Source organism: Drosophila busckii, chromosome X (assembly GCF_011750605.1).
Source record: "Drosophila busckii strain San Diego stock center, stock number 13000-0081.31 chromosome X, ASM1175060v1, whole genome shotgun sequence".
Lineage (NCBI taxonomy): Eukaryota > Metazoa > Arthropoda > Insecta > Diptera > Drosophilidae > Drosophila > Drosophila busckii.
Window position 1 is genome coordinate 14,679,510 of NC_046608.1, and position 18,709 is coordinate 14,698,218.

General features: G+C 36.9%; 2 protein-coding genes across 3 annotated transcripts; one reads left to right on the forward strand and one right to left on the reverse strand.

Moving 5' to 3' along the window:
* Positions 1-1,961: 1,961 nt before the first annotated feature.
* Positions 1,962-10,822, reverse strand: LOC108607102 (beta-1,4-mannosyltransferase egh). 2 transcript variants are annotated; one of them, XM_017997728.1, is made up of 3 exons: positions 9,660-10,822; positions 3,527-4,795; positions 1,962-2,752 (listed from the first exon to the last, which is right to left on the reverse strand). In XM_017997728.1, exons 2-3 carry the CDS (start codon positions 4,328-4,330, stop codon positions 2,180-2,182), a joined length of 1,377 nt encoding a protein of 458 aa, XP_017853217.1. In that variant the 5' UTR covers positions 4,331-4,795; positions 9,660-10,822; the 3' UTR covers positions 1,962-2,179. The 2 variants fall into 2 exon arrangements, with proteins under 2 accessions (XP_017853217.1, XP_017853218.1); XM_017997729.1 differs by lacking the exon at positions 9,660-10,822 and adding an exon at positions 7,903-7,999.
* LOC108605066 (myb-like protein D) lies at positions 9,952-18,683 on the forward strand (the record flags this gene model as incomplete). The annotated part of the gene is made up of 4 exons (XM_017994633.1): positions 9,952-9,984; positions 11,558-11,896; positions 16,007-16,109; positions 18,481-18,683. Coding segments are annotated over exons 1-4 (678 nt in total), but the record flags the coding sequence as incomplete, so codon positions are not given.
* Positions 18,684-18,709: the final 26 nt, after the last annotated feature.

Consider the following 18,709-nt stretch of genomic DNA (forward strand, 5'->3'; position numbering starts at 1 on the left):
TATATTTGCAACAACATAAATTTGCATAATAAAATTAAATATACAACATTACGTTAAGTTCAGCCGCAGTCTGCTGCAGAAGATCACGTAGCAAGCTCAGTTTGTTATCAGCTCTCTCTCTCTCTCTCTCTAATTGAACTTTTAATAATGCCGGCCGTTGACACCGCTATGAGCAGCTGTTTAAAGTATTTCCAAATAAGCATTATCCATCCACCTGTGTTCAATGTTCAATGTTCAATGTCTGTAAGCTAAGTCGGTGGCGCACAAATGGCAAACTATGTATAGCTGAAGAAAAATGTATTGAACTAAATGCTATCGCATTATTATATTTTGTTATACAATGTTTTTATTTTATTCAAGCATTTTGTTCACATTTATGTTGTATTTAAGTTCACGTTTCATTCCGCTTTGCATACAATTATTTCTATGCAAAAAAACCAAGTTTAAATATACATTTTGTTATAGTTTAGAAAGAGATGATCAGCTAGAAAGAGATAGATCTTACATATAGTATAGTAATAAGCAAAATAAAAACACAAAAGTTGCTGTTTTTTTTTTTTGACATATTCGTTATCATTTTTTTAGTGTTTATTTTTATTATTTTTTTTTTGTATTTTCTTTTTATTTGGTTCTCTTAGTTTTCACGTTTTCTCAAATTTGCAAACAGTTCTTATGTGTGAGTGTGTGTGTGTAGGTGTGGGGTTTACTTTTAAGTTAATGCGTTCAATATTCTGGCAGCGGCTTTGGCTTGTGTGTGTGTGTGTGTGTGTGTGTATTTATGTATGTATGTGTTTGAGGCATGCTAAAGCACCAATAACAGTAACAAAATATGCAAAAAAAAAATGTTACACAAAAAGCTTAAAGTAATTAAACGTGAAAGACAATAATATTAAGATATATATTTATGGTAAGCATATATCAACAGGCCGCAACCAGAAACACAGATCCTTAGCTTTATACATACATATGTACATATCATATATAAATATATATCATTCACACCAGCTTTGATCGTTTCTCATTTTCAGTTTCAGTTAAATATGTGTGCATGTGTTGGGTGTATGTGTATGTGTGTGTGTGTGTGTGTGTGTATATAAATAAATACATAGATGATGGTTTAGAAATGAAAAACAATAAGCACTGGCTTTTAATTAATTAAGCAGCATTAATTGCAGCAGGACGAACTTTAGTTGGTAATTGATCGAGTTGAGTTTGTAATGTTTTTGTTTTTCTTTGTGTATGTGTATATGTGTGTGTGTGTGTGTGTAATTACAACTAAACATACATATACAGCTTCAATTGATATATGTAAGTACACAAGTCTAAGTTTAATACTCTTCTTATATATTATTGTACGCACTTGTTCTTGTTGTTGTTGTTGCTGCTGCTGCTGCTGCTGCCTGTTTATATTTTTTCTTTACTTTTCTTTTTTGTTTTTGGTATTTTTTGTGGAGGGTGTGAATGATTTTTAACATACTCTGTTGTCTATGAATTTACACAATATAATAAATGTACACAAAACTAAATATATATGTTTGTATAGAAAATTTAAATTAAAATAATGTTACATAATATAGTACATAAAATATAGATTATTATATAAGGCGTATATTTATTTATATCTGCCTGCTTGCAATTATTTTTTGTTGTTTTTACTTTTTAATTTTGCTGTGCTACGAACTATTGACTAAACAAAATAACTTAAATGGAGAGTTCTTGTTGTGGTTCGTTACTTCTTTGCCATTAAATTAATCATTTTAATTAAATTGTTTGCGATATACACTAATGTATAAGCATTTTGCTTTGTTTTTTGCTAACAAAAATGTTGCCCAAACGAGCGGCCATTCAATTTTTAAACTAACAACAATAATTTTAAGGTGCGTGCTTATGTGTGTGTGTGTGTGTATGTGTGTGTGTTTGCTTACAAATAATATAGAACAATTATTGTTATTGTTTGTAAAGTTATACATAGTTATGTGACTGTTGCTGCTGTCTCTCTACATTGAATTGTGCGATGTTTTGTTTTGTTTTGTTTCGTTAGAAAATTTGGTTATACATTTTGATTGAATTTGTTTTCACGCATTTCCCGCTTTTGCTTTTGCTCTCTCTCTCTCTCTCTCTCTCTCTCTCGCGCGCTCTAATATTAATTACTGACAAATTAGTTAAGTTTGTGGTGCGCTTAGACCGTCTCCATGGCACGCACATCCTTTTGCACCACATAGAACTTGTGCTTCTTGCCCACCAGGCCCCAAATGACCGCCACATTCTCGATGACCACATTGACGGGTATCGTGCAGACCGCGCCCAGGACACAGGCCAGAAACTTGAGCAGGCCAAAGCGATAGAGCGAGAACGATTTGATGACACCAAACACATACATATAAATATTAATGGCCGCTATAAAGGCGCAAATGAAGTCCACCAGATTGGGACACGGTATGGGATACAAGCCCGCGAATATGATGTTCGATGTGGAGAGCGGCATGGTCACCCACGAGTAGACGCTGATACCCAGCAGCAGCTTATGCCGGAACGGTATCATCTTCGAGTGCACCACCAGCAGAATGCCCTGAAGCCAGCGCTTGCGTTGCTGCAGGAAGTCGAGCAGCGTGAACGGCGACTTCTCGTACATTTCGCCCTCGATGAAATTGAATGTGTAGCCCTGGCTGAATGCTCGCATTGCAAAGAAGCAATCCTCCGCCACAGAGCCATCGATGCCATTGTCAAAGGAGACGGAGCGCTCAGCTTCCACCTGCAAGTAAAATTGATTAGCATTGTTTTTATATTCAAATTTTAAACAAATTTAACAATTATTATGCATATACTTGTGCGTTAGAAAACATTCAAACATTCAAAACTTTTGTTAATAAAATACTATTAAATAAGAATTTCATAGATTTAATATAACATTTTAGCCTATACAATTTTTACAACGTTAATTTAATCAGAGGTGAAAAATATTTTATGCATAATACATTTTGCAACATGTCCAGAATATTGTACAAAGCAGTGAAAATCGAATCGAATCGGATCTTGATGAAACTCTAAAAATATATTCTGGATATCAAAGTTGAATGCTCATTTGAAGGTAGCAAGCAACTTATTTATTTATGAATTTCAGGGTAGATCTAGCATATTTAAAAATGAAATAGCTTATAAAATTTGAAAATAGCTTATAGCCTGAAATCTAGCATATTTTAAATGGCAGTAGCTGACCTTTTTTTTTTGTACTTTTACTATTCGTAATTTCATGAATTTCGACTTCGAATTTCAACTGTGCGACCTTTTTTTTTTTTAGGTCTTAACATGAATTTTAACGTAAATTTAGAATCTAGCTTATTTTTTCCCTCAATCTAGCTTATATTGCTCGCAACACTGACGGGTTTCTAAATTTTCGGAGATTGCAATGAAATAAATATATATACTAGTATATAATATATGCGCTGAATTGGAAAAATCTATTTCATTTAAATATATTTGTTGCTTTGCTTTTTTCGGTAATCGATTTGTTATCGATTGCGCTCACCTGCGTGACAACATAGCTGCCCTTCCAGCTGAAGAGAGGCTTGTGGAAGAGCTTGAACTGCAGCCGGAGCTTGCCCATGTCATCGCTGACGCGAAAGCTGTCGGCGAGCGTGGTCAGCCAATTGACGACGTTCTCGTTGGCATAGGTGATGAGTCCCTGGCCAAAGGGATGCTTGCCGTCGAGCACAAAGTTGATAATGCCACGCACCGAGTTCTCGGTGAGCAGCGTCTCCTCGTCGAGATGGACAATCCAGTCGTTGTCGTTGAGCACATTCACCTTATCCTCGAGACAATATTGGAGGGCACGCGACTTGAAGAGCGCTCCGGTGCGCGTCTTGTACTCCTTGGGCACAACGATCTCGCGAATGCGACGATGCTGGGCCAGATGCACAGCCTTGTCGGTGACCACCTCGATGAGAAAGTTCTCCAGCCCGGTGTCCAGGCAGGTGTTGATGTTGCGCAGCACATTCATCTTGACCAGCTCCGGGAAGTCGCCGCGCGTGACGACGCGTATGCAGATGAAGGGCGCCAGGAGCGGGCTGCCCTTGAGCACAACCTTCTCGGGGAAGGCATTGTAGAAGACTAGGCCGCAGAAATTGAAGAGCACCTGGGGCAGCGTGAGCAGCGTGAGGAAACGGAGTAAGTACAGCAATATGGTGGCCAGCTGGCCGTATTCAGTCCATGGATCGACAATGGTAAATGAATTCTCATCGATTTTAATACCGCCAGAGAATACTTCGAAGGTAACTATCACAGTGATGAGGAGCACGCAGTGCAGCAAATGTTTCGTCGTCGAGTTCATCATACTGTACAGCAGTCTCGCTCTCGCTCTCGCTCTCGCTATCTCTTTCTTGCTGTCTCTTGTGCTGGGTGCTGCTGTGTGCTCTTAATTTGTTTATATTCCCTTTTTGTTCGTTACTTTGTGCCTCTTTTTGTTTGTTTATAAATATTAGAATTGTTTGCGTTTGCTTTTTGTTTAGTTTTGGTTTTTGGTATCAGCGCATTTGTTGCTTGTGCATTTATCTTTTGTATATACTGTGTCTCTTATATAGCTTGTGTAGTTACTTTTGTGTGCTTCTGTTTTAATTTTAATTGTTGCAATACAACTTTGCTTTCTTCGTTTTTGTTTTGTTGCACGTTCGTTCTGCTGCTTCTTCTTCGTGGCTGAATTTTCATTGCTTTTCTTTTCAACTATTACCTCTGCAAATAGCCGACGTAGTTAATACACTTGGATTTGAAACCGTGACTAACATCGATGTGGCTGTCATCTCTGAAAGAAAAAATCGACACATTAATTAATCAATTACGAATAGTTCAATATACAGAGCTCAACTGCGCATTCAGTCAGGCGCTGATATAGACAATGTGCATTATATATGTGTATATAGTCTATAATTATTCAAAATGCAAACAAAAACAATAGTAATAAACTAATGCATTGTCTTAACATTTCTGAAAAATATTTTAACAGTTCTTTTTTATAATATTCAGCCTCACAAGACATTTTCGAATTGTTTAAATTATTAAAAACCACTCGAAAATTAATCATAAATGTTTCCAAATTATTCCAAAATAACTGAATGTTCATTATTAAGCACTTATTGTACATAAACAAATTCTAAAAAAAATTATTTTTAAATCCAAAAGAAAAGAATGTAAGTTTATTATCTTTATATGTTTTTAATCGTACAATGAAACTTATTGCCTTTAATTATTGCTCGAAACATAATTAAGATTAAACAGAGTCTAATAAATAAATAGCAACAATAAATTCAAGTAGTGTATTTTATATTCATATATTTTTGCATTTAATATTTGTTCTTAAACTAATTATTGTATTTAAAGAAAATCATGTCAATGCGAAAATTGCAGTCACTTAATCGAAAAAGAAAATGGCTTTTATTATTATTTATTTATTCAACTGGGTTATACCAATGACTGTTAAAAGTCACGGCAAGTGCAAGCGCTGGAAACACTTTGGCTGCCAATAGAATCGATCCAACTTGATGACGAAATGCACAATTAAATACACACACACACACACACATGCATACATATATATAAATTACAATTTACATGAGTTTTGGACGGACACAAAGGCATCGCGTGTCTAAAAAGCCATAAGCAAAATCGCCTTTGATGGCGCCTCTAACCAAATTGGTTTCATTCATAGACACACACACACACATATACGAACGCACACACACGCACATTTACAATTGATTTCAATTTACAGAAAACTTTGATCTAAACGACCCCGTCTGATCGTCTAGGTTCAAATGCCAACAATTTGATTATAATTGTTTCAATTTGTGATTATTATACGTTCAATGTTAGTGGGGTGGGTGGTTGGGTTGGCTGTCAAAGTCAGCGAGAGATATAGAGCAGTTATTAATGATAATGGCAAGTGCAAAAACTTTCCTAATCTTTCGATTGTACAATTTTTATGTATCTGTGTGTGTGTGTGTGTGTGTTGCATGACTCGCCCCGCCACGCACTCAAACTCAAAGTGATGATGACTCAGCCGCACTAATTTAATTTACATTATTGGGAATGTTTTGTTGCTGTTTGGCATAGAGTTAACATTGGGCTATTGTTTAATGTATTTGTGTGTCATGCCAAGAACTCTAATAATAAATTGCTGATAAGCTTATTTTCTGGGAAATACACACAAATCTTTTCAAATGCTGGTCGCTCTTGGAGTACGTGCAAACCTATTGACGCCCATAAAAAACAATTTGAAGAGCTACGACTACGATAACAACATTAACACGTGGTACTAACACACACACAGACACACGCACACATACGCACATATTATATGACTAGCTATGTTTATAATTTTGTTAATAGAGCGCTGGCAGATATATCTTTGTGCATAAAAATAAACAGCATTTTATATTTAATTTAATAACAATTGCAAGTTCATTGTCAATGGCTAGTCTAGTTTATCGCATTAAATTACAACAAAGTTCATGCTAACAGCAGCTTAAACGAATAAATACGCCCACATACACACACACACACACACACAATCAAATCAAACATAAGTGTGCTCTTTATATATTTCGTATGATTCACAAGCTAAAAAAAAAAATACTTATAAATCATCACAGCGTAGTCGTCTCCGGGGCTCAAAATGCAAGTTCCGGCCGAAGATAAGTGTCCGCTGAGAAATCTCAACACACACACACACACACACACACATACAGCTGCACTCTTTGCTCTCAAGAGAGCGCTATCTTAAATATATCTTAAAGGCAGCGTAATGAGCTTGACGCGTCTGTGATAAGCACAAGATTTATATAAAATTTAAGGCAATGCATCAACCAATTGTATCCTTTGCTTTTAAAACATTAACTTTGAGCCTGTTATACAATACTGAGTTATCAATCGCTTATCAAATTGCACATAGCACATTAGCTTGCTACAATTTTGCTTTCGATAAAGATTAAAATTTGCGTTAAGCTTTAGCTGCAATTTGTTAATTATAACAATGTTTGTTATGCCCAATTAAAGCTGTCGCTATATACAAAACTCGTATTTGCACTCATATATATATATATATATGTATATGTTTGTATAAACTTGTAAATATATCAAGAGTGCAGCGCTTCACTGACTAAGAGGCCAATGATGCATTTATTGTTATTATTGCTGTCGATTGTTTGATATCAGTGTACACGCTATTACAGTATATAACAATGTATATACCATACAAAAAGTTCACGTGATTTATCAGTTAAATTTAATTGTATATGGGGCTGGGTCTGCGACTGCGACTGGGGCTGCTTTTTGAAGCTCGAAAACCTTTTTAGAGGTATGCATAGCTAAAAAATACACTTCCACGTCAAATGCAGCCCGTGTGTCGCATATATCATGAATTTTGCTTTAAATATAAATTATAAAGTTATTTTGCAAAATTGAGCTTAATATTTCAAATAGCTGTACATTTTAGTTTAATTACAAACAACAAAACAAATTCTGAACTATTCAATTTTCAATTTTTGTTTCACTTTGAAGCTTGTGCCTATTCAATTGCCTGGCAGTGTATTATGAAATATGTAAAAACCTTTTAACGTTTTTTTTTTTTTTTCAGTTACAAAGTCCATACAGTTCAGTTATATACCCTTAAGTATTTACAGCTATATAAATCTTATACTTTATGACACCAACTTTGACACAGTACAAAAAAAAAGTAAATGAAAAAAATATAACATAACGTGGTTAACACTGTATTGCTGCTATTAACATGTTTCGTATTCTCAAGTGTGAGATTTCTTTTATGGCTGAGGCGGGGGCGTGTCGTAGTTTGACCACTTATCGTAGGGCAGGCAGACAGGTGTATATAGTATATAACGGTTACAACTTACGTACCCGTGTACTTATTGTGCACTATTGTTGTATTTTGTATTAACACTAATAATATAATACATGACTTGTTTTTGCTTTCAGTTTAATTTACACAAAAAAAAAATTCGTTTAAGCGCTCGCGTATTTCGTTTGAAAATATTATTAAAGTTCGTTCGTTTATTTAATTAATATTAATATAATAAATAATGTATTTTTTTGTATTGTTGCTTTGGATAGCGTTCGAAGTTCGAACTTCGAAGGCAGCCGTTACACTGTGAGAGAACAGTCCGACAAAAACAAAATAATGAAAATAATTGCGAGTGAGGAGGCGCTAATAACAGCAGCGACGGCAGCAGCAGCAACAACAGTAACATTAACTGAGCGGGAGAGCCGCTAAGGCGACTGTTTGTGTGTGTGTGTGTTGATTACTTGACTGTGTTGTGATATGCACATGCGTATGTGTGTGTGAAGCAGGCTGCGGGCTTAGCGTGCACAGAGTACAATGAGCGCGTGTGTGTTTGTATTGGTGAGCCGCAATCATATTAATAAATTAAATACGTTATCAAACAAGACAACACAGCAAGCAGCACACAGCAAATTTGTCACGAAGGGGGTCGGTGGGGCTATACAGCTGTTTGTGTGGGTGCGCTAGACGTCTAGCGACATGCCTATGAGTAAGTAAGTAAGCATTAAATATGAAATTTTGTTGCAGTTCATACGTATTGATTGATTTGCACAAGAATTCGTGTTATTTATATGCAGCTGTGACTAACAAAATAAACACACACACACACACACACACATATAAAAGCAAATAAAATGCGAGACTGTTGCGTTATTCCTATGCAATAGCTTGCTGATGGGGGGCTGCAGGGGATCTAACAGGTGTCCACTTGTGCTACAATTTCGCTTGCTGCTGATATTGTTGTTGTTGCTGCTGTTGTTGTTGTTGCTATCATTGTCACGCGCTGCGTGTACATTTAAAGCGAGTACAAGAGGCCGCAGCCCACCATCAAACTCTTATCGTAGTAGGTTGTGCAAACACACACACACACGCACACCGAGCAAAGGTACTTTTTTTATGTATGTATGCGTGTGTGTATACAGTTAGATAAGCTACCAATGCGTAACACAATCAAGCAACTTTAATTAGACATTCAAGTAAACCATAGCAACAACAACAGCGCAAACATCAGCAGCAGCAACAACGAGTAAAATTCTGTAACCGTTTATGCAAATGATGCGCACACTTATGTTAAGATAAGCTGTTAAGATGAAGAATCTGTAATTGCTTAGTTAGATTTATCGATTTGCTATGTTAACTTTACACAAGAGTTAATACATACACAACATGCCTTAGCACACACGTACACACACACACACATGCAGACATTACCCGGCACAAAAGGCATCGGTCCAAGTAAATATTCATTCTAAGTCACACCTACATTTCCAAATTATTGTTACTTCTATTTAACGAGCAGACACACACAGCCATAGTCATATGCTAATGTACACACATCTAGTCCAAAATCACATCTCTAGGGCAGTCACACACACACACTCATAGGCACAACAGACAAATGTTTTAATGGGCCGGCGTTGTGGCGGCCTTGCAATTAGGCGAATAATAATGGGCAGCGTAGACAGCGACAATGAAACTTGTGCTCATGCTAATATAGAAAACACGCAAGGTGCAGGTGCAGAGGTCCGTTAGATGGCGCACCACCCCCTACGCTACCCCGTCAACCCATTTTTCTTTCTCTTTTTTTTCTACTTACCATGCTATTGGTCACCTCAAGCGCGCTAATTTTGTTGTTCTTGTCGCTTTTGTTGTGGTTGTTGTTGTTGTTGTTGTTGCTACTGCTGCACAGACACAAGGAAGAGGAACTGGCAATGTCAATGGCGTATTTGTTGATTTGCTGTTACTGCTGCGCGGGTGTGTGTGCGGCTGTTGTTATATTACAGGAGCGGTCGTTTATTGTTGTTTCCAGACAATATCTAGGCTTAACTGTGACTGAATCGAAGTGGGCAACGATTTTCCCAGCAAACGAATCGGACTCCCTTTTGCCAATGAACAAGGCAGAGCGGAGCGGAGCGCACAAGGTGTGTCGTTCACGCGTAAACAAACGTACAGCTCTGAAGACGACGAGATGACGCCCAGAGAGCTCTTAAGGCGGCGCCGCTTCTGCAGCTGGTCAAACGTCGTATACAGCGGGGGCTGCGGAGCGGAGTAGCTGACGAGCGCGTTTTTCTCGCGCTCTTCAACTTGACGTTTGGCCGCTCTCTCTTGTTGCTAGCCGTGACGGCGACGACAATTTGTTTGGTTTATTTTTGGATGAGTTTTTTTCTTTAAAATTTTCAATGTTTCCTTGGGCGTGCAGGCGACAGCAATAACAAATAATTCATTAATATTTGCAAATTTTGTCTTAAATCTAAGCGTGTAGTAGCATACATGTATGTATGTACGTATAGCTTTAAATAAATTTTTTTAGCAGTCTCTCTCTCTCTCTTTCTCACACTTCTTCACACCCGGCAACGAGAGCAATGCGAAAATTGTGCACTTTGATGTTTCCACAAGCGAAACAAAAAAAAAACCAAAAAAAAAAATAAGCTAAACAGCATACACACGCAGACTTTTAATTAACCAAATTGAATTTCTTCGGCCACAATTAAGCAATAGCAACAATATTCAACATCGATCGATTTTTCAAACTTCGTTTTTATTTTGTATCGCTTCTTTTTTTTTTGCTTTTACTGTGCGCGTTCCCCTTATTGTAATGGTGGTAGTAGTTGTACCAATATTGATGTTTGATATTGGCTTAAAGTTTATATTCGAAATTGTTATATTGCTCTTGGCGCGCGTTGAAGTACGACAAAAAAAAAAGCACTGCGACTCTATGATTTTTTTTATTTGATCTTTTTATAACAAATATAAACGCGCCGCACTGTCAACGCGACCGCAACAACAAAAAAATCGCAAGTGCTGTTACATTACATGAAATGTTAAGCTTAACAGTCATATGTATCGATACTAGTCCGTATATCGGCAAGCGTGAGTCAAGTTCGAACATGTGCGAGCACTGTTAATTTTATGTACATTTTGAGCCTCTTAAACAAATACTTATCGATGTATCGTCTGCTCGATATATTCAGCAGCAACCCTACATGCGTGTGGAAAAATGTTAAATTGTGAAATATAGCCAATCTAAGCAGCTGTTTGGCTGCTCGTGTTAGTTGAGCAAACGCTATTGTAAAATACATTTTCGGTCGTCTAAGTAGTTTGGAAGTGTTCGGTACAAATACCGAAAATATATAAAGCAAAAAAAAGCGTAAATAAGTTTTATTATTATTTTTTTTGTTACTTATCGCGAGACGTCGGTTTTATCGGTGTTAAGGCAAGCTGGGCCGATAGCGAACGTATGTTACGTGTGTTAACTTTTTTTTGTTTCCTTCCTCTTTTTTGTTGTGATTTGTGCGTGGTCGTGTGCCCTGCAGGCAATCACTAAGAGCGCGGCAGTGACCAAAATTTTACATAGTACATATATATAAAAAGCGTGTTTTTATTATTATTTTTTGCTGTTTAACAAACGCGTGCCGCAGCATTTTCGCAAAAGTGTTGAACAAACTTGCAAAAACGTAGCAGTAACAGCCCAAGACATAGTAAAGAAATCAAAAGAAAGAAAAACGTGTGTTGAGGGGAGGCGCCTCGAGCCGCAGCCGCAGCCCGAAACACGGCGCAGCGATACTTAGGGGCAAAGCAAGCTCTGTTGAGAGTCGCTGTTGCCCTCGTCGACTTGAGTCTTTACTTGGAGCAAATTCAGTTTGTCATCACATCAACAACAGCCAGCTTCGTCGTCGTCGTAGCCGTCGAGTGTTTTGCTGTTTGTCATCGTTCCGAACGCGCGCCGTTCCCGTTGCCGCTGCCGCGTTCTTCATCTTCCGCGTATTGCACGCAGTGCAGATAATAAAACAAGAACAGCAAATACAACAGCAACTCTCCAACTGCAACAAAATGGTAAGTTTACATGCAGCTTAGCCTTTTTCTTTGTTGCAACAGAGATCTTAACAAAAACACAATAAAATAAAATAATTCAATGTCCACATGCTAGCGACAGCGACGTCGCTGTCGCTGTCGCCGTCGCCGCAACAGCAACAGCAGCAGCTGGATATGCATACGCTGTTGCCATCTCGCTTGCACGCACACAAGCAGCATGGCCCAGACCACATGGTAATAGTGTGGGATTGCCAAAAAAAAAAGAGAAGCATAATAAAAACAAAAGAAATAACAAGAAGTAAAGTAAAAAGCAAATTGAATTAAAATGTTAAAAAATATGAAAATTGGAGATGTGTCACAATTAAAACTTCTTAGCAGCCAATTGCTGACACAAACCTAATTTTATTATTGTGGCGGACGAACAAGCAAACATTACTATAAACAAATATATTTGTTTACGATTTGGTAGAAGCTCAAAGCGCTAAGATAAATACAGCTTTAGTTTCTTCTGGCCGTATCATGTGCAAAATGTAAAAACATTTGCGCTAGGTTAGGGTTGCAAGCTACAAGAGTCAAAGCTGTAATAAGCGCGCGTGTGTGTGTGTGTGCGTCTCTCTCTCTGTGTGTGTGTGTTGATTTTGTAAATGCATGTGCGCAGCCACGTTAATGATCTCCAACTAGCGCCACTGTATGTTTATTTGAAAATAAATATTTACTGAAAGTGTATTTATTATCTTTAAATTACAGCAGTATAACTAATGTTTTTATAAAAAATTTCAAGTTGATATATGTATGTACATATAACGTTCACTATTTTATATGTATGTGGTTCTGTTGCAAACTAAATTTGATTGCCTATTAAATGAAATTTAAACAAAGTCAATTGAAAGTTCAGTTCAGTGCTTTGCTTTTTAAAAATATAAACAAACATTAAAAGGCGTGTGCTTTTTTTTCTTATGCAGTTTTGTAACTTGTTGCTTATCAGCAATAATAATTTTGTTATTTATTAAAATAACTACAGCTAGCAGCTTGGCTGTGATTGACGTTTTAGCGTCACTGCACTGTATTTACTTGTCCAAAATATTGTCTGAGCAACAGCAGTGCGACCATTTAGCAGCAGCAGCAGCAGCGGCAGCAGCAGCGGCAGTTGGATGCCACTCCCACATGCGATTTAATTTCCCCTAGCCATTATTTATCACAGTCTCTCTTATGTCCTTGCTTTGCATAAGCGCATGCGTTCTGCTCACACACCGTGCCCCGCTGCTCCCCTCGCCCAATCACCCGCTGATGCTGCTGCTGCTGCTGCGTCCAGTGTCCACACACATACACACACACATATATACATTCCACACAGCGCTTGCATTTTTCCGCGAACATTTTTGCTTCTTTTTTTCTTCTATTTTTTGAATATGCACAAGAGAGCGAGACCCATTTAATATTTTCAGCGTGCGCTAGGTTATTTTTTTTGTTGGCTGCTCTTCATTGTCTGTTTTGTTTTTGTTTGATTTTTCGTTCGGCATTTTTTGTTTACATTTTTATTTTCGTTGCAGTTTTAGTCCAACCCTTGTGCGTAGTACTTTGCTTTCTTTCAAGCAACATGTTGATTACAGATATGTAAAAGTGTTTGCATGCGTGTGTGTGTGTGTTTCGCATATGATTAAAACATATGTTTTATTGTTGTGCAAATTATATATTAGCAAGGTCATTCGTTGTGTGTGTGTGTGTTTTTTTTTTTAATGGCGCGTGTTGTGCACGCAAAAATAATCTTAAGCTTGAGATCTTAAGTAAAATATATTTGGGTGGATGTTATAGCAATAGCAAAAATTCTATTCTATTTCTAAAATGAAATTTGAAGCATGTTAAATTATAGAATATTCCGTACTATTCTTTAAATAATCTTATCTATTGCAATAAATAGATTAAAGTCTATGACTATTCTATAATCGTTGGCTTAGCTAAAAGCTTTTTAGAATCAAGTTTGCTCTTATATTTGAAGAAAACCTAATACTTAATTAATTTACAATAAATTATTTGAAAAATTAATGAAGCTTTGAATTTTTTGAAGCCCAAGTAATTCATTATTTTTTTTTTATTTTAGGTTTTCAAATACGAATTTACATTAACTCTTTCTTTTGCCCTGGTTATTAAATTAAATGAATTGCTTATGCATATATATCTGAACAAACTTCAAACAAATCCAGCTTACCATGTGTGCACTGTATTATATAGTTGTATTCCCCTATAGAGAGTTGAAAACTAGCTGAAATTTATATATATGCCGATCATAGTTATATGTTGTCTATTGATTTAACTATCCAAAGGGATGAGTTCCATTCTATACACATACAGGCACGTATACTACCTGCCTATATCCTGGCTGTATCCTTTGCTAAGCCAATGCACCCCGCCAACCAAATTGGGCCCTGTTGTTGTCTTGCTCTAATTACTGTTATACACATGCATAGTCGTCGTCATCGTCTCACCCCAACCCCATGCTCAACTCCTAACCCATTCCCCCATGAGCAGACCAATGCCTTTGTTTCAACGGGGAGCGCTGAGCATAACGGTTGACGGTAGTGGGTGGTTGGGTGCTGTGGGGGTTTACTCGGGTTTGTATGCACCCAAAAGCTGGGGTTGTTGGTTGGGTTTACTCATTGCAAGTTTACGTAGTTTCTCGGCCTCCTTCGTACCAATTCTGTTATGTTATGTTTCTGTTCGTATTTCGTATCTCTGCATGCCAAACGTTTCCAGAACTTGCCTATAAACGTTGGGGGGGTCATAGCATATTCAACCCTTTCACATACACGCCAGCACAGTGGGTTAAAACTGCAGCTTAAGTGGTCTAAATTAATTAATATATACCCCAAATGACTTGTCAATAGAATATTGGGAAGAAATTTAAACTGTGCTAATATTTATTGTTGAAATGATGAAAGACATTATAAAAAATTAATTGATTGCAAAATCTATATATCTATATTATATACTGTTATTTTAAGCTAAAGTAGAACACAATAGAATCAGCTTCCAATTTTTATTAATTTAATGAATTTGCCGCTACAACTGAATATAATGAATTATTAATAATTATATGGGCGTATGCATTCGCAACCACTGTGCATACCACACTGTGCTATATACAAACTTTTCGGGCTTGTGTTCGCATGGGGGTTGCCAACGCACCCGCTCTCCGCCTCGGAGTTTAAAGTTGTGACAACCACCCAAGTACCCAATAAGCTAACCCCATCTACACCAAAAGCGAAAACCAAAAACCCTTTAAACTACAACAACATCAACGCCAAAATCTCTAACATTCAATGCGGAGGGTGTTTGTGCCATTTGCCTCTGGCGGAGGTGGGGTGCAAGAGGGTAAGGGGACCCATAGGCAATGTGCTTCAAAACGGGTTCAAAAGTGTCCAGGGGGGGAGGGCAGAGGCACGCCGAAAAACTGCAAGTGCTTTAGCCAGTTTGCCTGCTACGAAAATTCGTAGATGTGTGCGTGTGTGTGTGTGTGTGTGAGTGTGTGTGTGTGTGCGGGCACGGACAGGAGACAACGATACCGTTAGCTCTGGCAATTATAGTTGGCTCCAAAGCGAGCCCAGGAACAGTCGCAAATTGCAACAGCAGCAACTCTCAAGTGCGAAAGTGTTTTAAGCCAAGTTGCAAGCAGCCTAAAAATCTAAAAAGTGCCCAGAGTGCTACACAACCAAAAAAAAAAAAAAAAAAAAAAGAAACCCAAGCACTAAGTAAAGCCGCCTACAAACTGTGAGTTTGCCTTGTTTTTTTTTTTTTTTGACTACAAGTTTTTTTTTTGGGAACTTGCGCTTGTTGCTTTTGCGTTTTTTTGTTTCGCTTTTTTGACGGCACGTGCTTTTTGTGCTGTTTTTTTCTAAACAAAAGCGCGGTCTTTTTTTTTTGTGGTGCTACGCATACTTATGCGCTTTTTCGTATAAGTGTAAGTGAGTGCGTGTGTGCTTAGCGCTTAAAAGTGTGCTACATTTTTTGCTGTTGCGGCTTTAATGTTAAAATTGTTTGTTAAAGACTTTTTAATGCGCATATATATATAAATATAATATATATATATATTTTGAAACGTATTTATTTATTTGTGTACATTTGTTGTATTTGCAGGCTGCCAAAGAGCGTGATAGCTTCTTAAAATTGGATGATGATGAAGATTCGTCCAGCTCTGATTTTGATGATGATGAAGACCCAGATCTAATTGAAGTGCCTGGTAAGTTGAATTACGCTTAAATGAACATGAAGCTTGAAGCTTGTTAAAAGCTTTAGAGAATGCAGCTTTTGAACGAATAGTAACAAATTTTATTGTAAAATATTTAATAATTATTTATATGCGAAGTATGCAAAATTTTAACTCACTTGCCCAGAAGCTCAATTACTTTTCGACAAGCAGCAGCAGATTATCCAGGGACCTCTGCACACACACACACACACAGACATGTGTGTATTTATTATGCATGTGTGTGTGTGTGTGTATGTGAGTGGGGACATGCGAAATATTAATGAAACACATGCAACTGCAGTTGCTCTGACCAATTTGCACAAGCTATATATAAATATATATACATATATATGTATACCATGTACATACATGAATCAACTTTATATATGCTTTATATATCTATAATTATATGCCAGCAGCATATATGCATATAGCTATATATATAGCTTATATCTAATTACAATCTCTGCCCATTACGTGACGTCAGTTGATTAATAATTCAATACAATGCCTTATTTGTAGCTCGCTCTCACTCACTCACTCTCACTCTCTCCTCTTGCTCTTGTAGCACTGACCACAGACAAACTTGCGACAGAGATTGAAGCATCAACATTAATTGTTAATTGCTTGGCATGTAAACAAAGTGCAACTTGTTAAAAACAAATTAATTGCAATTTCCCAAAACTTTCGTGTGCTCTTTCTGTCTCTCCACATCTCTCTTGCTCTCTCTCTCTCTCTCTCTCTCTCTCTCTCTCTCTCTCTCTCTCTGTCTTTATTTCTGCATGTGTGTCAGCTTTTGTTTGCATTTATTTTAATGCATTTGATAGCAAATCACTTTTTTATGACGCTTAAACTTAAAGCAGTCAAATATACGCAAATTTGGTGCTATAATATATATACACAGTGCGTTAAAAAAGTATGCGCATGTGCACAGAAATCTCAAAAACGTATTTAGCATTCAAAATCAACAAAAGGATATATAATCGTAATCTACAGACAATACTAGACAAATTTCATATATATTTCCCCACTATGTTGCTAGAAAATACAAATCAAAGCGTCATTTTAAAATATAAAATCAAGCATTGAAAGATTCTGATTTAAAAACAAAAATTATAACAAACAAATTCAAAACAAAGATTAAGCAAAACTCGCAAATATTTTAAAAATTGATCAATATTAAATCGATACAGCCTTATAATAGTAGTGCCATAATAGTATGCTGAATTTTTAAAAAAGTTCGGTATATTCAATGATTAATAATTAATTATTTAATTAAACTGCTTAAGCATAAAATGAAGATTGCGACTTGCACAATTATTCAAAATGCAAATGGTGCACACACTGACGACATAGACTGTATGTACATATAGCTATGTGTATATATAGCATATAGTATAGACTTATTGCCACGCGCTTAACGCTGTGGTCCAGGATCTCGGTGCTCGCCAATTAAATCAGAACGCACATAAGGACACTTGAACAGCTGGGAAAGCCGTTTGCCAAGCAATAAGCATCATTGTGATGCGCAGAACACAGAGAGCTCAAGCCTCATTAAAATGACACAAGATGCGTTGCGTGGGCAAGTGGGCGGGGCGGGGTGTTGACTGTACCTGCATTGCCATAGGTAAACCCTTGAGTTGAGTTGAGTTGCGCTTTGCAAATTATGCAGCCATTTATTAGTTATATACTCATTATGTACGCGCGACTGCAACGCAACGTTGCAAGTGCTGGCGCTGGTGGTTGCTAACACCACCACCACCAGCAGCACCAGCACCACTAGTCTCTGTGGGAAGACTACACATAGCAAACTGCAGCCAAGTAGCTGAAGGAACAACAGCGACCCGACCAACTACTGCACAAGTGTTTGGGGGGTGGGGGCTGCTAGTGTGTGTAATTTATGGGGAGTGGCTCACAGGTACTACATGAGCAAACATACAGCAGTTAACAATGTGCTAAGAGCTTGTGGCATCGATTAATATTACGCATACGACATGTTTGCAAGCAAGAAACTTATTCAAGCAAAAAAAAAAACAAAAGTAAGACAAAAGTAAAGGCAGCACTTGTTGCTTAGCAAAATAAAAGTATGCTAAATTATATGTTATAAATTTTTAATTTGTTGGTAAAGTCTAAATGTTTTTTATTTTTGATAAATAGTTACATGTATATATAAAAATATATTTTATAGACAACTTGCAATTTGAATTGAACAATGAATTGCAAAAATTGTAATAAAATTTAAATTAATCAATTATAATCTTTGTTGAGCTGCACTTTTTGCAATTTATATTTATTAATAATGCTTTAGACACATACATATATATATATATATATATATATTTAATTTTGACTTAATTTTCAGGTGGCGGTCGTGATTTAAATACTGCTGTAAGCTACGCCAACAATATTCGCACTACTGGCAGCATTAGCAGCAATAAGACAACAGCAACAAATAGCGAAAGCACTAACAGCAACAACAATATTAACAACAGTGCGATCAACAACAACAATAATAACAATAGCAGCAATAACAACAACAACAACAACAATAATAATAACAATAGTAGCAGTAAAAATTTAATAAATAGTAA